Below are 22,776 nucleotides of genomic sequence, written 5' to 3'. Positions count from 1 at the left end.
AAAGCTAGAACAAAAAAGGATAGGGGTTCAGATTATGGTAAGAGATTATAAGGGACAGGTTTGCACAGCTTCTTGTCATGTTATGGAGGGATGTCCCGAACTAGTTATATCTGAAGCTATGGGAGCTCTGTTTGCGATGGAATTCAGTCGTGATTTGGGCTTGCAGGAATTTATTTTGGAAGGGGGTTCCAAACAAGTTGTACAAGCCATTACCACAAATAGAGCATCGTGGAGTCGTTTTGGACAAGTTATTGAGGATATCTATGTTTTCCTGCCAATTTTTAGGAGTTGGTAAGTGGAACATATCAAAAGAGATTTGAACGAAGTGGCCCATGGATTGGCAAAGATAGCGAGAAACATGGGATTAGCTAGTATTTGGATGGAGAAGATTTCCCCATTGTATTCATGACATTGTTATTTTAGAGCAATCTACTCTTGTTGTTTAGAGTTTTGGCTCTTAATCTTTTCTTGATAGTTTTTGAATGAATGAAATATTTGTTCTCTTCAAAAAAAAAAAAAAAGTATCGATTTTATGAGATATTATATTCTAATGATATTATTAGATGATTTAAGTGATAAAAGAGTTTAATTAGACAAATTTAATAATAATGTTATTAGTATGATAACATTAACTATGGAATTAAATGAATAGTTTAATGTAATAAATTAAGAAGAGTGAGTTAAAATTTGGTAAATAAGGAATATATTAGAGTTTAAGAGAAAATAATAATTAAATAGAAGTAGTAATATGCGTATATAGATATATAGTATTTTTTTTTTTTTTTGAAAAGTAGATATATAGTAATTAGTGTGTGTGTGTGTGTGTATATAAAAGGTAATCGGGTGAGTTGAAATTACAACCCATTCAATTAGCTTATTATTATATTATAAGTATTAAAATGAAACGTTAAATGAGGTAGAAGAAAACTTAGGAGGGTGTACCAAAAAGGGATAAGCATGAATTTAAAAAGTGAGTGAGTCATCTAATGACCTTGCAAAACTTGTTGGTTAAGTTTACAAACTTGAGGTTCCAAGGGATAAGTTAATCAATTGGAACCATGCTTTATGTCTTATGAAACGGAGGTTATTAGTTCAAATCTCCTTCTCTTGTATGGATATAAAAAAAAAGTCTATGATTTGTCTATAAAATAAACATACCCTTAGAGAAACTCATGCACACCACTTCCTTCTTTTCTTTCTTCTTCTTCTTTTTTTTTTCTATTTTATCTCTTTTCTTTCCCGATTTCTTCTTTTTTATTCTTTTACTTTTTCTTCTTCTCGTTTCTTTCTTTTCCTAACAAAGAGCACAAGAGAAAGAAATTGATGATGTAGGGGTGATCACACTATAATAAGTGTGGTCATCCGCACACCCAATTATCCCCATGAAAGGTAATGACTTCCTTGGAGGTTATTTGATAAAAGAACGTACACAACTCTTGGCCAAAAGTTGTGATTATGACTCTATAAATAGAGTCCAAATGAGAACATTTTTATGTCTAACTATTCTTACGACCAGTTCTCATTATTTTCTTAGTCCTCCATTGGATTTCCATCCTAATAGGAAAAATTCTTTCATATGATCATCAACCAAAAATGTTCAGTGGTATAAGAGCGCAGGATATGGAAGATCGAGAGAAAATTGAAGATTCTTAAATATTTTTGTCTGATATTCATCAAACCATAAACATACAAGTAATTGGTTTGGCTTCAATGGTAGCTTCTATAATCTATATCTAACTTCAAAAAAGCCAGAAGAAAAACCTCTTGTGATTGCTATGGGTGGTTTGAAATACATAGGCAACATTGATGCATTAAGGAGAACGTACTTGCTGAAATAAAAATATTGGAGGAAACTTCTCAGTCTTCCACTAGAAGATGAGAGAAAATTTTCCTAGAAAAACCCCTTATCGACAAGACTGAAATTGTATCTCCAAACAAAAATCTTGCTTCTCAAATGTGTGAGGAAGACAAAAACTCAAAGGTTTCTTCAACTAAGGATTTTGATTCAGACCTTGCACTCTGGGAGAAAGAAGATCCAAAGAAAGAAAAAGATCCAGAGGAAGAAGACGATTCGGAGAAGAAAGAAGATCTACAAAAAAATCAAGTAAATCCCCAAACTAGTCAAAACGGTGCTGTTTTGACCAGCTAGAGGACCAAAGGCTGCGTCCCTTACAGCCCAGTTCGAAACTACGTATAAGTGGGACGACACCATTTCAAGCACTACTGTAAAGGCGCTACTGTAAAGGTGCCTTGCAGCGCCTCTTTTGAAAACAATGTCGTCCCAACAAAATAGGATTACGCCGTTTCGCTACTGGGGCGGGTCAACTCCAAGCCCGCATCAAATGACATCATTTCTAGGTGAAATGGTGCTACTTCATGGGTCTTGGAGAAAGCCCGTAAGAAATGACATGACGTCGTTCCAGAGCACAACTGTAGCTTGACTTGACAACCCTTTCGATCCATTCTAAAGTGGAGACAGCTCGAAAGTCAAGCCTGAGAGCCCAAGCCTAGAAGATCAAAGCCTAGGCCCAAGGCACTGGAGAATTTCAGCCCAACCCATGGGATTGCCCAAACCCAGCGTTTGACCTGCTTACTCGCCCGAACTCACGACCCGATCCGGAATCCAACCCATGCCACATAGCCTAGCTGAGAAGCCATGCCATGTGGTGTGTCAAGTCGCCAACTCCAGGTGCGGGTTCATACAGTACCGATTCGGTTTGCTCGGACCGCCTGGTTCACTTGACCCAACCGATTCAAGGCGAGTTTGGTGATTTTGATCATTCCGACCTGTTCCAACTCTGATTTGGATGGTTCAAAAACCGTTGGAAAGCATATTTAAAGGGGAAGAACACCACAATAATTTTCAGCAAAAAAATCAAAAAAAGTACTAGAAAAAAAAGAAAGAGAGAATCTTCTAACAAAAGCCATAGAAGCTTGAACCAGAGGATTATTCAACCTTGTTGGTTGTCTCCAAGGCAACACAAGGAGGTTGAGTTCACTATCCCAGACTTGGCATAATCAGAGATCTCATATGATAGATGTCGGAGGGGTCCACATCCTTTAAGGATTGTAAGGACAGTTGTGCAAAACCCTAGGGACTCATGGCCTGTTGGCATACACTGATACACTCTTCCGAGGACGGATGAACGAGTTAGTCCACCAGATCCAAATTTGGCGTACTATAGGGCTTACCTAAACAACTATTAGGCTAGGCTGACTAATCCCGGTGACAATTGATTTCACAGCTATTGTTATTTTTATTGTTGGTTTGTAATAATTAGACCCACATATTTCATTGGTATTGTTGTATTGTAATTAAGACAATTTTATATTGTACTTAAAAAAAAATATTATTTGTCATATCTACTTTTTAAAATGGCTATCAAAGGCAACATTGATTCCTTTTGAATCGAAAGCCTCAATGGGATAAATTTTAGAATGTGGAAGTGACATATTTCTTATGTACTAACACATGAGAAAACACAGTACACCCTAATAACTCAGACGCCAAACCTAGAAGAACAAAAGGAGGAAGAAGTCATAAAGAAACATGACAAATGGATGGAAGACGACCTAATGGCTAGAGCCACACTTCTCCACACTATAAAAGATTATAGCATTCCTCTGTTCAAAAGTCTTAAGACTGCTAAAGAAATGATGGAAGCTTTAGAGACAAAGTATAGTCTCAGGCCTAACACACACATACAATTGTTATTAGATAAATATAATTGTGCATGTATGAGTGAAGACGACTATGTTGGTGACTTTGTAAATCAAATGGAATTAATTGCAAATGCAGGTCATCTTGTATCAAATAAAATGCAAGTGACCATCATACTCAACGGACTCCCTTTGACATGGAAACATGTGGTGACTTCATTAACACATAGTGGGAAAGGAGTCTCCATGGTTTCACTACCAATAAGAGACATCTAGCAATTTGATGATGGCTTAAAATATAGCTCATACTATACGTGCTCCAATATTCAAAAGCAAACACAAAAAGTTAAAAAAAAAAAAAAAAAAATGGAAAGGCAAGCCAAAAGGTAAAAACAAAGTCAAATGAGCATGTTTCAAATGTGGAAAAATAGGACATTTCAAATAAAAATGAGACATTTCAAAGCAAATTGTCCAAAGGTCAACAAAAGATAGAAGGAAATAGCTATAACAATTACTGAAGTGATGATGGTAGAACCGACTTCAAGCTCTTGGTGGATAGACTCAGTAGCAACAAGGCACATCACTAGAGGTCGAGAGTTCTTTATGGACTTCAAAGAGAAAGCAGTCGAAGAACATAAAGTATACACGGGCAACAACACTTACAGTGATGTGTTAGGAGAAGGAAAATATTTCTGTCAAATGGTCGATTATTGTCTTACATGATGTTTTATATATACCTAGTATCCAGAGAAATCTAATATCAATTCCTATATTAGATAACAAAGGATACATAATTAAATTTAAATATGGGAAGGTTTACATTAGGAAAGGAAATACTTTTGTAAAGGGTGTTAAAGTGGATAATATATACCTAAATAAAGTTGATAAGAAGTTTCAATTTCTAATTACTCATGTGTGTTTGACAACAGTTCTTATCTGTGGCATTAAAGACTAGGTCACAAATAAAAATAAGTTGATGAGAGAATGAGTGACAGTGGGTTACTACCAGAACTAAATTTTGAAGATTTTAATATATGTGAATCATATTAAAGGAAAAATGACTACTAAGTCTTTTTTTTAAACATGGAAATCATTAGATTTGTTGGAAGTGATTCACTCTGATATATGTGGACCATTGAAAACTAAAACACATAGAGGAATTGAATACTTTATTACCTTCACCAATGATTATTCAAGATATGGACACATCTACTTTATTAAAAACAAATTTGAAGCTATTGACAAGTTTAAAGAATACAAATTAGACGTAGAAAACTAGTTAGGAAGGTCCATTAAAAGCTTGAATAATGATAGGGGAAGAAAGTACGAAGCTATGGATAATTCATTCAAAGAGAATGGAATCAAGCATTTATATACAATGCCTTATAAACTTCAACAAAATGATATTGCAAAAGGCGGAATATAATCTTAATAGATATGACAAGATCAATGATGACATTTGTTGATTTGCCCAACCATTTTTGGGGAGAAGCTTTATCCAGAGCAACATACATACTCAATAGAGTTAAAACAAAATCCAAACCTTTAACACCTTATGAAATTTGGACAGGTATAAAATCTAACATAGAAAATCCCAAAGTGTGGGGATGTAAAGCCCATATACTTATACCAAAACCCTTAAGGGATACATTAAAAGATAAAACATGGGAATGTAGGTTTATAGGATATGTTGAGAATGGCAGTGGATATCGATTCTATTATTCTGAGAAGGGATTGATAGAAAGTAGGGATGTTTTCCTTGAGAATTCTAATCAATTCGCTTCTATAGAAGACATTTGACTCATAGAAAATGAAGATTTTATATATTCGGTACCCCAAGAAACCCCATTAGAAGATGAACATATTGAAGATCTTCAAAACAATGGGAGTAAGAAAAATCCGATGGCGTACCACAGAAAAGTCCTAATCATGAAAACAGTGGGAGGATTAAAAGACAAAGAAAACCATCAATCATACTGAGAGATCATTATGTATTAAGTATAGATGACATAAACCTACAAGACGATCCAACAAGTTTCAAAGAAGCTATGAATAGTAATGATGATGACAGATGGATTGATGTAATGAATGATGAGCTGGACTCAATCAAAAAAAAAAAAAAAAAAGATGTTTAGGAGCTTACAGATCTGCTAAATAAAAGAAAAGCTATTGGATGCAAATGGGTATTAAAGAAGAAATTTAAAGTAGATGGAAGCCTTGACAAGTACAAGGCTAGGTTAGTAGCCAGGGTTTACTCATTAACCCGGTGTGACTTCATTGATACATATTCACCTGTAGCTAAATTTACCCAGTAAGAATAATCATGTCCGTTGTAGCGAAGACGGATTTGGAGTTGCATCAATTAGATGTGAAAACAATATTTTCTAAATGGAGAATTAAAAGAAGACATCTATATGATTCAACCTGAATGGACAAGAAGAGAAAGTTTATAAATTAGAAATAATATCCATGTACGGACTCAAGCAATCCACTAGATCATTGTATTTACATATTCAATGATAATGACAAGTTAACCATTTTATCATTGTATGTGGACGACATACTGTTAACCAAAAACTGCTCAGAAATGATCCATAAAACAAAGAATTTCTTAGCATCTAAGTTTGAAATGAAAGACATGGGCGCTGCAACCTATGTCTTGCGAATAAAAATTTCTAGGGATAGAACCTCGAAATTGTTGTACTTAGATCAGAAGAAATATATAAAAAACATACTTAAGAGGTTTAGAATGGATAATTGCAAACCCTTAAGCACATCTGTTTCAAAGGGTCAGCATTTGAGTATGACTATGTGTCCTCAAAATGAGACAGAAATTTTTGAAATGGAATATGCCCCCTATGCCCAAGTTGTGGGCAGTCTTTTGTATGCCATGACAAGCACAAGACCAGATATTTGTCATGTTGTAGGATTGATGAGTAGATATCAATCAAATCCCGGAATAACATATTGTCAAGCAATGAAGAGAATATTTAGATATCTGGAAGGAACTAAAAATATGGGTTTATGTTTTGGACTAGGAGATCAAAATATTATAGGATACACATATGCGGACTTTGCAGGAGATGTAGATGATAGAAAATCAACCAGTAGTTATATGTTCTTATTCTGGGGAACAACTGTTTCTTGGTTAAGTAAGAAACAAAATTGTATCGCTAAATCAACTATGAAAGCTGAGTACATATCATGTAGCATAGCGGTAAGTAATGCCATTTGGATTAAGCGTTTTATTAACAGTTTAAACTTAGGCATGCCTGATAAACCTGTCAATGTATTTTGTGATAATAAGTCCATCATCTCTCTAATAAAAAGTGGAGCTAAAAGTTCCAAAGGCAAACACATTGACATAAGTTATTACTATATTTAAGATATAGTGGAAAGAGGAGAAATAAAACTTGAATTTATTCCCTTGATAGAGATACTGGTGTTGTGCCAAATACTACCTAAATTAATAGACAATATTTGGTACATTTTACTCATAAGTGCACGAGATCAAAACGATACTCTAGGGTGCAAGTACGAGATCATTCCCACGAGCATTGTTGATTTTATTTAAAACTGATTTTTCGACTTACTTTGCCAAATTGTCACAGACTTGCAATGTTGAAAGAGATAAAGATAATGAAAAGGTTAGGGATTTGACATCCACCACTAATCAGACTAATTAAGATACAAATACGCCAATGTTCCAATCATTTTGATATATTTAATGTTTGTCGACTTAAGGGCATGGTGTCTACTCCTTAAGCTATTGATTTTCTTAAACAATGAATTAAGTATGATATCTACTCTAATTTTTTTCTTTCCCAAAGGATTTAGCATGGTATCTACTAAGTTGTTCTTTAAGGAATTATAAATCTATGGAAATCAACAAACATATGAAGCCTAGAGCATGGTATCTACTCCTAGTTCCCCATATTGATTAACCCAAGAACCCGTGATGAGATTCTTTTGTTACTTTATTAAGTTCAGGAATCGGTCATCCAAATTGACTAAATTAACAGATCCACACATGTACATGATGATTAAGCACATTCATATGGGGAATTCAAATAAATAGGAACTAATCAATTTAAATAAACCAAACCATGATTGTAACAAAGGCATAATTGAAATCCTAAAAAGACATAATTAGGGCTTCAATCTAGCCCCTAACAAAAGTATTTAGCTAGACATAATAAAATAAACTAAAAAGAAAAGGAAAAGAAGAAACCGGAAACGACTCTTGGAAGTAGCTCCAAATTCTCCTCTCTGGAATTGTCTTTCTAATTGTGAGGCTTAGATGTCTATTCATAGGCTTAGGAAAATCCTAGAGGCTGTAGAAAACCTAATAAACTCGGAGGCCAGTCTCTTAATTCAACGAGGGAACCAAAAACTCAATCTGAAGTGAAAAAGGGCTTTTCCCGCATCTGGGTACTCCAAGTGCGCTCGATCCTAGTTTTGATGCACTCGAGCCTGCTTTTGGTGCGTGTGATCGCTGCTACGCTTGCTCCACTAGCTTGGGCACTCGAGTGCTGATGCGCTCGAGCCTAGATGTTGTGCGATCAAGCGCGGATGTACTTGATCCTAATGGCTTGTGCTCGATCCCAAAGCTTGCAGAATTTTCTCAAATTGCCCTTTAAGCTTGAAATTTTCCATAAATGCTTCATTTTCTTCAAAAACCTATGGGAAAAATACACTTTACCTCGCTGAACTATCCACCTATTTGCACTTTGACGTCCAATATTTAAAAAGTGACACTTGACCCCCTCAAAGTTTAACATAGTGACAAAAAAAACCCATCCGTTTATTTTGGTGTCACTTTGGACGGAAACCTAGTCACGTGCGTGGCATGTGACACTTCTCAACAAAAAAGTTCGAAAATTCCATTGGGGGTAAAGTGTAAACATAAACATAAACATAAAAATAATATAAAATAAAATAAAAAATAAAAATAAATAAATAAAAAAAAAACTTGGGTTAATTACCTTTTTAGTACTAAGGTTCTCACTTTTTTTTTCTTTTTTTTTTTTCACCTATATTACAAATCGTATAACAAATGGTACTTGAGTTATGGGAAAAGACCAACTTGGTACTTCCGTCATATTCTGTTAGCCCAAACTAACGGATTGCCACGAGTCACCCCCCAAAAATGCCACATGTTCGAAAAATATTTGGCCCCACATGTCTTAAAAAAAAATAAAAAATAAAAACCTTTAAAAAATTGAAAAAATTATGGGGTGGCTAGGCCACCCCATTGTGTCCTTTGGGGGTGGTTTCGGCCACTCCCAGATCGTCCATAGGGGTGGCTTAGCCAGTTATTAAACCAGTTTTTTTGGGACATGTGACATTTTTTTAGGGGTAACACATAACCGTCCGTTAGTTTGGGCTAATAGAATGTGACGGAGGTATCAAGTTGGTCTTTTCGCATAACTCATGTGCCATCTGTGATACGATTTGTAACCTAGGTGAGAAAATAAAAAAAGTGTGAATCTTAGTACTAAAAAGGTAATCAACTTGACTTTTTTGTTTTTGTTTTTATTTTTTAAATAAGCTTTTTTAAAAATTATTATTATTATTTTTTTTTAATGTTTACACTTTACCCCCCGATGGCATTTTCGAACCACACACGTGACTAGGTTTCTGTCCAAAGTGACGGCCAAAATAAATGGATGGGTTTTTTTGTCACTGTGCTAAACTTTGAGGGGGTCAAGTGTCACTTTTTAAACATTGTACGTCAAAGTACAAATGAGAGAATAGTTCATAGGGGTAAAGGGTATTTTTCCCAAAATCTATAAAAAGACAGAAAACACAAAATGGAAGTAAAACAACACATAATAATAAGACTAAAAGATTAACAAATGTAAATTAAGATGCTAAAATATGTATATTTTAGCACTTATCAACTGGCCGATCCCATGACCAAAGGGTTATTTCTAGATAAATTTAGAGAACATGTATGATTGTATGCACTTTTTCCTAATAAATAACATATGGTTGGTTACTGGCAAACGAAAGTTATGAGGAACAAACATTATAATAAACTAGCATAAATGTAAAAGTCCACAAGAAAGACATTATGGTGAGTTTGGTATAATGTCTATGCTATGATAGTGTAATAAACATTGATAAGATGTATCAATGAAAACTTCAAATAGGGTGACTTTGGAGGAAAGCGATTCAAAAAAAGATTTAATACATGTTTACACATAGTCTTGTGTATGGATAAAGTCATCAATTGTGGAATGGGTGTTGACTATATTTCCAACTACGGATAATTGATGCCATTTTGCTTGAAAACATAAAAGTGAAGTCACCTTTAATATGTCGTAAATAAGACACAAAGTAGAAAGGTGCGGCCAGATAAAATAACATAAGTGTGCACATATCAAGAATGTTATAATCTGACGACTGTCTGTAGGATCGTACAAATAATAAGTTGACATGTTTCTTTAGTACCAAGACAAATCATGCACAACTAGAGTTCATTACCACATATAATAGTATGATCAAGTAGGAGATGATGATGTAGGGGTGATCACATTATAATAAATGTGGTCATCCCCACACCCAATTATTCCCATGGAATGTAATAACTTCCATGGAAGTTATTTGATAAGAGAATGTACACAACTCTTGGCCAAGAGTTGTGATTAAGATTCCATAAATAGAGTCCAAATGAGAACATTGTTCTATCTAACTATTCCTATGATTAGTTCTCATTATTTTCTCTTAGTCCTCCATTGAATTCTCACCATAACACAAGAAATCCTTCCAAACGATCATCAACAAAAAATGTTAAGAAATCGAGAGAGAGAGAGAGAGAGAGAGAGAGAGAGAGAACAAAAACCGTGAGAGTGGGAGACACCAGCTGAGAAAGAGAGGGTACTAACGTGATTAGTGTTTCAGGGTCCGAAATTGCAATTTTTACAAATTAGCTCATTGAGTTCTTGTTGTCCTCTTTAATTTTGTGTATGTTCGTTATTTCAAATTATGTCTTTAAAAGGCCCAATAAGCTTATGACTTATTAAAATGGATTAACTAATATGTTTGTATTTATTTATTTATATGGTGGTTTTACTTAACTTTTCCACTGATTTTCTTTAAGACTTTCATTGAGTAATTGCTTTTATTTCAACTTCCTTGTGAATAGCATGAGTTGATCTTACCTTATTTTATTTATCCTCATAATCAATACATAAGATGATTATAGCCTTATACATATATGAGTTTCAGTAAATTTCATTGAAATACTGAGGCCCAACTTTCAAAATAATTATTCTCATTAAATTTAAAATAATGGGGAATATTCCTTATCACTTTGTTCCTGACAAAAGACTTTGATTTCTTCTTGAATAAGGTGTTCCCACAATACTACATGTGATCACCCAATGCACGAAGATGTTGACCGTCATAAGGTCTTACTCATAGATACATCAAAGTGACATAAACTTACATCCGAGTTTGCAATTTCTCACCATTTAGGGCAATTATTATAAGCCGTCGTACACGTATATCATTCTTTAAGACAATGTTATAAAAGAATGATGACTCACTTTGTTCGTTTGGTGCGTGACACTACCTTACTATTACACCAACATATCAACCTGAAACCTAATTACCTGTCCTAATTAAGATAGATCGTTAAGGTTGATATATTATGGTTTAGATGGAATGTCCAGTAATATTTGCGACCACGAACAAAGATTTATGAGTTACAAGGACCTATGACTAAGATCGTTGTGTGATAACCTCGTTACTTACACCAAAGTCACATACAATACATCAAAGGGCCTTTAGATGAATATAAAGTAAAGGGGAAACTTTACATTGGACCCTTGAGTTGTCACCCGTTTCGACATGACCCTCCCGAACTTCAAAACATCTTAATTTTGACCTCTAAACTTTCAATTGCAGTCAATTTGAACCACTCTGTCAGATTTGAAATGTTAAAAGTTAGACAATGATGGTTATACCCTTATTTTTTTTTTTTTATAAAATTTCAATTTTACCCTTAATTTCAAATTACAAAATTAAAAAATATATATATATTATTAAAAAAGAAAAGGGAAAATTTCACTGAAGACCCCTGAACTTCCACCAATTTTGAAATACATCCCCTAAACTTCAAAATCTCTCAATTTAGTCAATTGAACTTTCAATTGCTCTCAATTTGGACCCTTTCATCTAAATCAATCATTAACCTCAAACGAAAAACGAAAAACGTGACCTGCACATGACTTTTTTCGCTTGAACTACCTATTATACCTCATACTCCCTCACCCTTACTAACTACACCGTTTTGAGCTCCACAATTATAACACCCACCTAGCCCAAAAACGACGTCATTTTGGGCATTAATTTTAATTTTTTTTTTAAAAAAAAAAAGAAAAAGAAAAAGCAAAATATTTAAAAAAAAAAAAGAAAAAGAAAAAGCAAAATATTTAAAAAAAATTAAAAAAAAAAAGAAAGAAGAAAATCGGGGTGGCTCCAGCCACACCCTTGGCCAAAGCCAACCCCATGGCCAAGGGGGCGGTCCGGTCACCCCCAAAAGGCCAAAATTTTTTGCAAACGGGGAATGAGTTTGGGATTTTTGGGGGTGGCCGGACCACCCCCAAGGGCCTGGGGGTGGTTTCGGCACCTCCTATTAGCCGTATGGGGTGGCCGAAACCACTCCTAGGCCTTGGGAGTGGTTCAAATTGACTGCGTTTGAAAGTTCAGAGTCTAAATTGAGAGGTTTTGAAGTTTGAGGACATGTCAAAATGGGTAGTAATTCAGAGGTTCAAAGTAAAGTTTTTCCTAAAGTAAAATATACAATTACATATATATACCATATAAGGATATAAATGTATATGCCCATTGTTTAATAATAAAATCAGAGAATAAATAAACATTATTCAAACGTAATCAAAACTTCATTCAATCCAATAGTGCCTCACAAAAGTTATAAGCCCTAAAGGATTTTCAAGGAGAAAATTTTTGTACAATCTATTATGTTTTTTTTTTTTTGAAGTACAATCTATTATGTTGTAGACAATGAAAATAAAAAGAGGTTTTTAATGAATAACTCAATTAACTGAAACCACGTCTTACGAAGGACAGGTCATTACTTCGAATCATGGCAATTAAAAAGTTAGAGGAAAATTGTGAATTATAGGTTGACTTTTCTTAAAAGAAAAAAAAAAAAAAGAAAGGGAATATCATTTCTCTCTGCCCTTTCTTCTTTTTCTCTCTGCTTCCTCCCTCTCGACGCATCCACACATGCACGGGGGCACACCATATCCTCCAACCACTCACACTATCAGCTGCCACCACCGGTCGCGCCAACTCCCTTTGGCGAACAATTCCGGCGAGTTCACCGGAGCTACGAGCTGCTAGCTGCCCCCTTTAGGCCTCTAGGCTTGGCATCCGTATAAAAATTCGAGGTAATTTTCTAAATCTAGACGCTTTATTAAGGTTTACACATGATGAGTAAGGAATAGTGTAATACAATGGAAGTCAATAACGCCTATCTAATGCACTGGAAGGGCCGGAATTGGGGTGAGTGTGGGAAATGGTTTATGCCCCTACTCTCTCTATTTTTTTTTTTAAAATAAATTAGAAATTAGAAATCTGGAGATGGCATCAACTCTCGGGATTTTGTTTTTGCATGTTAGGGATTTGAATTGTTACGTTAAACTTGTATTTTTGAGCGTTGGAACATTTGTGTTTTCTGAATAATTTCTTTCAAAACACTCTTTACGCAGAATAGAGACAGAGTGTGTATTAGTTAAGGATGAAAAGCCACAGCACTTATGTACCGCCCCCATATGTTCCTTTGGAACAGTCAGATGCAGCTGCGGAGATTGTTCCATGCACTCAAGACATACCTATGCGTGGTCATGGCAGCGATGGACCGACACAATGGTCTTCTGGAATCTGTGCCTGTTTCGATGATATGCAGAGCTGTACGCTACTTTCTGCCTTGTGACCTTGATTTATCAGAAGCAAAATTATGAAGGTGCCTCTTGAATATGACAATTAATGTATGGGGTTTTTGTTATGTGAATGCAATTAAAATTATGTGGTTGTTCACCTCTCAAATGGAACTTGGCTGAATTCTTTTTCTGTGAATGTATTAAATAATATATGATAGGAATCCAAATTCCTACCATGTAAGTAGCTATGTAAAATCTCAAATAAATGCACTTTTTAGAGTCAAAATCAGAAGATGAGGTGCTTTGTCAGATTGTAGATTTAGGTCACTAAAAGATGTTTCTATCTTTTGCGAGTGATTGATATATACTTGAAATATGATTGGGATGATTAGAACCTGCTTGGTTGTTCTGTTACTCATTTATATGAAATTGAAATTGTTTTCTTTAAAAGTTGGAGAAACATCTTATATGCGGTAGTTGTTGTAAGAAAGATTAATTTGATAGTGGTGACATAGTGTTCGGGTGTGACAAACACTACCCTTCTGGTATAATACTAAAGAGATCTTTTCTACTGTTCAAGTCGGGCTAGGGGTGTGCTTAGATTGACATCATACAGTATGATGCTGAATCATTTCTGTTGTTCAAGCAGGCTAGGAGTGTGCTTAGATTGACATCATGTATGATGTGTTTGGAAGTAGGCAAGGTGAGTTTAATGTTATAACTTCATTAGGATGATGAAATTTTCTCAAGCTGTTGAAAAACCTGGATAGATTCTGCTGTGGTAATTTCTTACTGAGCTGATTGTGTGATGACCGAACTGAACAATCCATGATAAACACAAAATGTGTCAAACTGTAGTATGGTATTTTTTGAGATATATCCTAAGCGTCAGTATCACATTTGTTTGAACATCATGCATAATTGATGATGTTCATTCAATCCTAGGGCACACGAGTTATTACCGGCTTGTGTTGATCAGAAATTGCCATTTTCTTGTTTGATCATACAATGGTTGTGGATCGTTTTTTAAAAAGAAATCGAAATATTATTAAAAAAAGCGCAAAGGCGCAACCTAGGTACATAGGAAGTATACAATAAATATATCCAGCCAAAACAAGAAAGAAAGCAAGAAAATTAAGATAGTCTAAAGCAACTGTCTAGTGGCAAAGAGTATTGAAGAAGAAAGACTTTAGTTCCACCACCTTCCTCTCAGTCTTCAAAACTTCTATAATTTCTTTCCCTCCCATGACACCACATTAGGCTAGATAGAACCATCTTCCATACTACCGCACTCTGGAGACTACCACACAACCCTCTCCAAGAAGCAAAAAAGTCTACCACTTGTCTCTGCATAACCCAAGCTAACCCAATGCAGCTAAAGAAAGCGTTCCATAAGGCCATATCAATCTCACAATGAAGTAAAAGATGATCTACAGACTTCTTACTCCTCTTACACATACATCATCAATTAACCACTAAGACATGCTGCTTCCTTAGGTTGCCCATGGTGAGAAACTTCCCTAGGGCAAGTGAAAGACACCCTCATGAGGACCTTATTCCCCAAATCCAAGGGTAAAGAGTACTATCATGTGAAACAAGGACATTGTTGAACGATCTAATGTTAGAAACTTTCTCTTGGAAGTGGCCCAACATAGCTTGTCTTTACATCCTTGTCCCAATCTGAAAAAGTACAACAAATTGAGAAACAAAGCAAACACATCTACTTTACGACTGTTTGCTGCTTTAATAAAGCTTACATTCTATTAATGAGAGGCATTTGTGACACGTCGCCTGGGTATGGAGATGAGGATGTAATATGTATACTCACACACTTCATGACAACAACACGTTTTAAAGCCGTGATCGTCATGATCCCAACAGAACTCTGCAGTCTGCAGTTAAGCAAGCTTATGCGAGAGTAGTACTAGGATGGGTGACCTCCTGGGAAGTCTGGTTTGGGGGAGCCAAAAGCAGATAATATTGTGTGTCAATAGGGTGGGGTGTTACAGAATTAGACAACTCCAAGTGATCTGCCATGGAAGCATCCTTAACATGAACTATACTGTAAAAATCCGGCTCATAAAAAAAATACTTTACAAATCTTATAAAGCTTTTTAAGGGTTTGATCTCCACACGTCATGCTAGAATCTCATCTTGGAGCAATCACCCACCTCAAATCTGGTATGACTAGAAAACATTGGCGCCTCTTGATCATTTTCCATAACCCCACCTCATACGACCCATAAACCTCATTTGAACGCCACTCACCCCACGAGCCTCTATATTTATAATCCACTACAATTCTCCACAATGTCTCTCTCATGCAAATAGTGTCATAACCACTTCTCCAAAAGAGCATAGTTGAATAAAAGCAAGTTTTGGACCCTCAAGCCTCCCTTAGAGATCGGAGAACAAACTTGAGATTAACTTACTAGGTGAAATTTGAACCCTTTATCGAGCCCGTCCCATAAGATATCTCGTTGGGACTTCTTTATACGATCACCAATAGAGAGAGGAACAAAGTAATCCTACCATCCTTAGACAAGTACATCATTTTCCAGACATCCAAACTATGCTCGGTCTTCTCAATAACAACACACCAAAGAGATTTGGCCCTAAAAGAGCTTCCAATAGAAGGACAAGATATTTTAAAGGCAAAGAAGAAACCCTAGAGCCCAGAATACTAGCTAGACCATCAACATTATTGACATTACCCACAAGAACCAATTCTGAGTTAAGCCAGATTAATTTTCAAACTAGATACAACTTCAAAGCATACGAACAAGGCACACAGATGACAAAGGTGATTTGGGTTTGCCCTACAAAAAATCAGGTTGTCATATGCAAATAGTTGGTGGGAGATGTTAAGCACTCCAACATTCCTAGACCCCACAGAAAATCCTAAAAGATAACCCCCGCAGAGAGTTTTTTACTTCAAGCCTTCATGACAAACAACAAAGGAGACAAAGGATCTCCTTGATTCAGACCACGAGAGCTACTAAAAAAACCAGATAGAGAGTCATTCATCAAAACAGAAAAGCGCACCAAAGAAATACAATGCGCTATCCAAGTACACAATTTCTCTCAAAAGCCGCACTTTCTCAGCAAAAATATAACAAGAAACCCCAATTGACATGATCGCAAGCTTTCTCAATATCCAATTTTCAAGCAAACTTGGCGCACCAATTCCAATCCTACTATCATTAACTATAAGAACAAAGTCTATGATCTGCCTACCCTTGAGAAACGCATTTATGAGGCTTTGAGATAATCTTCTCTAAAACCATTCTCAACCTGTTGTCTAAAACTTTGACAATAATCTTGTAAACACCAACTCAATAGACTAATAGGGCGAAAATCCGTAACATCGACAACCTCAGATTTCTTTGGAATGAGAGCAATGAAGGTGGTATTAAACTTTCTTCTAGCATGAAACCCATGAAAACTATCGATAATGTCTTCTTTAAACACAGCCCAATAAGCTTGGAAGAATGCCATAGTAGAACCATTAGTGCCCAATGCCTTATCCCCGTTCATACCTTTCATCACCGTGAAGATCTCACTCTCCTCAAATGGTCTCTCTAACCAAGTGGCCTCCTCATCAATGGAGTCAAATGAAAGGTGATACGTACCCGAGGTTGGGTAGTGACGTGAGATGGGATTTGAGAGCTCCTTTCGAGTAGGAGAGACCACAATTCTTCACTTAGGGTAAGAGAAGACCACAATTTGACTAAATCATTCTCTGATTTCTTCATTAATAAAATGGTCTATAAATAGACTACAATTGATAACACGATAACACCTTAAAGATAACATATTAAATATTAATGGTATACACACGCTCCATGTCCCAATCCAAAAACATGTGCATACTGATACATCTAGTATTCCCTGAAAAAACTTAACATAAAAACATCATCATAAACTATGCAATGCATGCTTTCATGTGCTTCATTTATTACATTTCCATTTCCATTCATTTGATTGATGGATAACTTTCTCCCACCGGAGACGTTCTCCTCCAACCCTTTCGTTGAATGGATGACACTTTCTCCAACCGGTCACATTTTTCCTGCTTGTCATTCCATTACATTTCGTTATTGTCTTATTCCATTATTTCCTTTCTCTCACTTCCATTCCCATCTACATGTTCGTGATGTATGCTAATACAACCATTTTTGCTTTACTTTCATGTTCATGCAACATTTAACAACATTTCATCAACATAATTCATAAAGCATATCTTTACACAATTGAAATCATCAAAAGTACTTATGAACCTCTATCAATATAAAATATTTGGCTTGAATCAATTCATATAACATGCTTTAAAAACAATTAAAAACTATTTTTTTTTTCCTTAGTAATTAATATGCTGACAAGTATCCTCTTTGACGTTTCAGAAAGACTCCTAACTTAAACCCTTGCTATGTACAACTGCAATGTCACATTGATTGTCATGATTAACACTCATTTCATAACAAAACCCTACTTGAAAACCCATATAATATTCTAGGGTTTACTACTAAAATCCCCTTATCTACAAAACTTAGAAACACTTAAAGTGTAGCTCTTACCTTACTCAAACGAAGGAAATGAAGTTTTGGTCCACGAAACTCCAACCTGAAGTTTAACCCAAACTTAAAAACTCCAAATGAACAAAAGCCCTAAAGAAATGATCAAGATTACGCACTACATTTGGAAATGTAGCTTAACTTGCTCAAAATTTAGGATTATGAATTTACCTCAAATCGATCGGTCAAAATGGAGTTGCAACACTGAGAATCATGCCTCCAATGTTAGATTTGGCTTTGGAAACTTTCTCTTGATCAATCCCCCAACTTAGCTCAAACACTAGGAGAGCTAAAGAGATAGAGTGGCGTGAGAGAGAAATAATGGATGAAATGAGCTGAAAAGGTCGCATCCTAGCTATTTATGGTCAACCTTTGGCCTTCCCCATTCGAACTGAAAAATGCCAGTTTGAACAGCAGTCGCATAAAACTACCATAAATTCTCCAGAAAATACACGTAGTTCGAACTTGTAAAATGTCGTTCAAACTGGACTCTCAGTTACACACTAGTTCAAACTGATAAAAGTCTAGTTTGAATTGGACCCTCGGCTATGCCCCAATTCGAACTAACTTGGAACGCACCACTCAGGTGCCTCCCAGTTCAAACCAATTTGGAATTGACCTCTCGGCTTTACCAAAAACTCATCCTGTTCGAACCAATTTGGAATGGGGCATTCTGGAACACCTTAGTTGGAACCGATTTGGAATGAGAATGGAACGAAGCTTATTGGAATACTCCCGTTCGAACCTACTTAGGACGAACTTGGGACGGACCTTTGGAAAGCTCTTCATTGTGCATTTCAAAGATCCGTTCGAATTGGAACTTCATAGTTCGAACCCATGGCTTAAAAACTGACTTTTTGCCAAAATTTTCAAAGTGTTCTTTCACTTCAATGATTCTAGTTGTTTTACTTATGTAATTTAGTTGTAATAATTCTTTTAGTTACTTTCTTGGGTGTTACACATACCATGATACGAGAGAGTTAGTTCTTTTTCCAATCTCCCTTCGAACATGGTACTAAAACGGTATATAACATGATTAAAACAGTTAATTCTTCTTTGTTCTTCTCATGTTTGAGATCTGAAAAGCGTACCTCTTTGTTTTGGGGATTCAGATGCAGTGTCTGTGACATGACTTCTCTGATTGACATGTGAATACTATGGTAGTAAGTTAAGCAAAGGTACAAGTTTAAGTGTTTAATAATAGTCAGTGAATGGATAATCATTTTAATATTATATAAATGGGAAACGTTATTCGTCCTTTAGGTCTGTAATCTATGATTTGAGATTATAAGCTGACTAGTTTTTTATATGGTGCAGGTTGTGTAGGCCTTTCTTGTCCTTGCTTGCTTTTTGGAAAAAATGCAGAATTTCTTGGTTCTGGAACTCTCATAGGATCATGCATGACCCATTTTGTTTTGTGGGCTCTTTTCAATTCTCTCTGTTGCCTGTTGACTGATGGCGTCTTCTTGCCTTTACCCGGATGCTTTGTTGCATGTTACGCTTGTGGCTACCGTAGGGCCCTACGATCAAAGTACAATTTACAGGTATAGCTTTAGCATCTTTGCAGCAGATATAGCCTTGTCATTGATTAAGAATTTAGACTTTTGATTTCCATTGTTACAAGCTAATTCTTTCTTTACTGGTTAGAATTTAAGCTACTTAAGGTTTTGAGTAATTGTATGAAAAAGTGGTAACCCCCGCGGGCACCTTTCTCCTGAAGAGAGATTTCTTTGATTATGTGGGTAGAATTTGAAAATGGAAATTTGATCCCTTGATCTGTACAATGCTTTGGTCAGAGTACTGCTGTTTGAATCCAGTGATACTTGCTTGGTAGTTACACAGCTGCCTGCCAAATTATAGCTATTATTTTTGTTTAGAGAGGGAAAGACGGTGTTTTTTTATTGGGGGCAGAAAAAGAGGGGGGGGAGGGGGCTTAGGATGTTTCATTGGGCAAGTCATTTATAGTTGGAAACTTGGTCTGTCTATTTTCTGACAAAGAAGTTTGCAATTTGATTCTTCTAGAGAAAGTTTTTTGCCAAAATGTTGAAGAGTGTTTGGGCAGTCTACTGTACCTGAAAATGAATATCATGTCTTCCGTAACCTTGAAATGTGAAGAAGACATGGAACAAGACTTATTATGTTTAGATGATAAGAACATTTCAATTGTGTGAGTCTTTTTGTTGTTGAAGCCGGGAGCTATCAAGAGATGGTTGCTCTCAAGTTCTTTGGTCATGCTTATGAGGATTGGTTTTCTGTTTGGGTGTTTGCACATAAACTTGCTTTTGGGACACGCATAAGTTGAAAATTGGATAATGATGCGGTAGAATGAATGTTGGATAATGATGCAGTAGAATGAATGCTAAACGTGTGGCTACTTAATTAAGTTGAAGATCGGCATCTTGAAATTGATTGTCATTTGTTCTTTTTGGTATTAGTGTTGCTCATTAAGTTGTCTTGGAAATGGTAGCTGTTAGTGAGTTGTGGAATGTATGGAGTGAGTATAGTATTAATGTTGCTTAGTAAGTTGTCTTGAGAATGTTTTTAGAACAGCTAGTTAGTGTATTTGTTATGGAAGTGGTCTAGCATTTATTGTAAGGCTTTGACTAGTCAAGTTTTGTTATCCTTATATATATCAATGAGAAATGAGATAGAGAGTATCCTTTGATTCTGAAAAAATATTTGTCTGGCTTTTGGAGTTGTGATTCCTTCTAACAATCAAGCGTGTTGCTTGGTTACTTCGAGTGACAGATGAGCTATTAGTAATGTTGGGCAGCATTCACTACCCCCCAGTCAAGTGGCATAAATATTGCATAGTGTTTACAAGTTAGATTGCTCTTAAAGGCCACTTTTGTCATGCAACTGTAAATGCAGTTTGTGATAGAATTATTGTTACTATAATCATGCTCTCGCTTACCATTTCTTTTTCATGTCTTCTGAAGGAAGCACCATGTGGGGACTTTGTTACTCATTTTTGCTGCCATTTGTGTGCCATTTGTCAAGAGTACCGGGAAATCCGTGAAAGGTCTGGTGATATCACACACCCTGATCTGAAGTTGGCCGTAGTCACAGCTCCACCAGTCCAGACGATGGAATCGGTTTCGGTGGAGTAATGCTATACTAGTGTATGTAACTTACAGCTTTCGACAAAATAAAAAAGGGAAATCAGTGAGATCAGCCCTGGGTTTTTGGTTGGACTTTGTGCTTCATGTCTGGAATTTCTCTTTATACTATGTAGTCTTCTTGGGGTAATTATAAGTTTTTTGGTACACAGGTGGTTTAGCTAATACATTTGCCAGGAACTGGATAGATAATGAAATGATATTTTCTTTAAAAGTAATTGGACAGTGCAAAGATATTTTAGATAATCAAAATTAATTAATCACTACTAAATGCTTATTCTCTTGTGTTTTTAATGGTGATCCAAGCCGAATCCACCGAATCCAATTAAATCAGGAATACTTTTGTGGACTTCAAATGAGTTTGAACATGCAATTTAGATTGAATTCTATTTGTTTCTACCAGGATTAGAGGAGAATATAGTAAGGGAAGGATCCTCCCATTATATAGCCCAGTTATTGGACAAAACCCATGTATCGAACAACAAAATTGAGTCTCTTCATCCCTCATGTGGTGCCTTTTTTGGTTTTAGGTAGGAAAAATCAATTGTAATTATTTACTTAGGTGTGACTATAATAGCACATATTCGTTGAGAGTCGCATAAAATAGGTTTAGACATTGAGAATTGCAGATATTCTTCTAAGTTTAATTGGGTCATAATCTGACCCAGCCTATTTAGGAAATTAGTAGGGCTAAGACGACTAATATTAATAGGATTGGGAATTTTCATTTAGTTAAACTTTTATTCTAGTGCATGTCAACTATTTTTTAAATTTCCTTAAGGCATTGAATCATCACCACTAATGGTCTCCTTATTCCGTGCGTACATGAGAACGAGTTCAACAATTGTTTGTCTTATTGCTTCCCACGTTACAGTATCTTCTTCTTCCTTCTCATGTCTTTTTTAAATGCGAAATTAAATTGACTACGTTTCTCTTCAAGGATAGCATCCCCTCACAACTACCAACTTCCCAAATTGCTCGTTAAAATATTTTAGAAAGTTAAGAGATTAAGAAGAAAGAAGAAGCCATATATATAATTTAGTGTCGGCAACTTTTGATATGATCCGTAAAACTGATGTTAGCCTAACACGAAGTTAGCGAGTTAAGATTGAGAAGTTTGACTTGTTTAATTAATTGAGTTGAGTTAGCGTGGACATAAATTTCTTATAAATCAATCTTTAAAAGTGACATGTACTTTAGCATGTGATCACTTTTCCATCCAAACATATGACAACCTCTAACGGAGTGGCTTAAATGCAATAAGCTAATAATTTGAATGACCTGTGCGTCATAATAGTCAGTTTGTAAGACTTTATAAAAAATGGTTGCTAGTTGAAGGGATTAAAGTATATTTAACCCAATTACCTTTGTTCCTAATATTCAAGCTTCCTACCTCCTTAGGAAAACAAACCTAAATCCAAGCAAAACAAATACAAGAACAATTGTTGACACTAAGATTCAAAAAAAAATTCTTTGGATAAGTAAGAACTTAACAAGAACAAAAAAGGA

General features: G+C 35.6%; 1 protein-coding gene across 3 annotated transcripts; it reads left to right on the top strand.

Annotated features, from left to right (window-relative positions):
- The first annotated feature begins 12,857 nt into the window (after positions 1 to 12,857).
- Positions 12,858 to 21,416, top strand: LOC132162574 (PLAC8 family protein). Of its 3 annotated transcripts, none has more exons than XM_059572830.2 (4): positions 12,858 to 13,082; positions 13,484 to 13,604; positions 19,466 to 19,692; positions 21,088 to 21,416. In XM_059572830.2, the coding sequence occupies exons 2-4, from the start codon at positions 13,529 to 13,531 to the stop codon at positions 21,256 to 21,258; spliced, it is 474 nt and encodes a 157-aa protein (XP_059428813.1). In that variant the 5' UTR covers positions 12,858 to 13,082; positions 13,484 to 13,528; the 3' UTR covers positions 21,259 to 21,416. The 3 variants fall into 3 exon arrangements, with proteins under 3 accessions (XP_059428813.1, XP_059428811.1, XP_059428810.1); XM_059572828.2 differs by having other exon boundaries at positions 13,409 to 13,604; XM_059572827.2 differs by having other exon boundaries at positions 13,404 to 13,604.
- The last annotated feature ends 1,360 nt before the right edge of the window (positions 21,417 to 22,776 follow it).

Source organism: Corylus avellana, chromosome 10 (genome assembly GCF_965113065.1).
Source record: "Corylus avellana chromosome 10, dhCorAvel1.hap1.2, whole genome shotgun sequence".
NCBI lineage: Eukaryota > Viridiplantae > Streptophyta > Magnoliopsida > Fagales > Betulaceae > Corylus > Corylus avellana.
The sequence above is the reverse complement of the archived record's forward strand: the minus strand, read 5'-3'. Positions and strand labels throughout refer to the sequence as shown.

Bases quoted from the DNA above. Each gene is read 5' to 3' on its own strand.
- LOC132162574 (XM_059572828.2), top strand. From the start codon at position 13,433: ATGAAAAGCCACAGCACTTATGTACCGCCCCCATATGTTCCTTTGGAA. The intron at 13,605-19,465 runs GTACGCTACTTT...TATATGGTGCAG, and splicing joins TTTCGATGATATGCAGAGCT to GTTGTGTAGGCCTTTCTTGT. The intron at 19,693-21,087 runs GTATAGCTTTAG...TGTCTTCTGAAG, and splicing joins GATCAAAGTACAATTTACAG to GAAGCACCATGTGGGGACTT.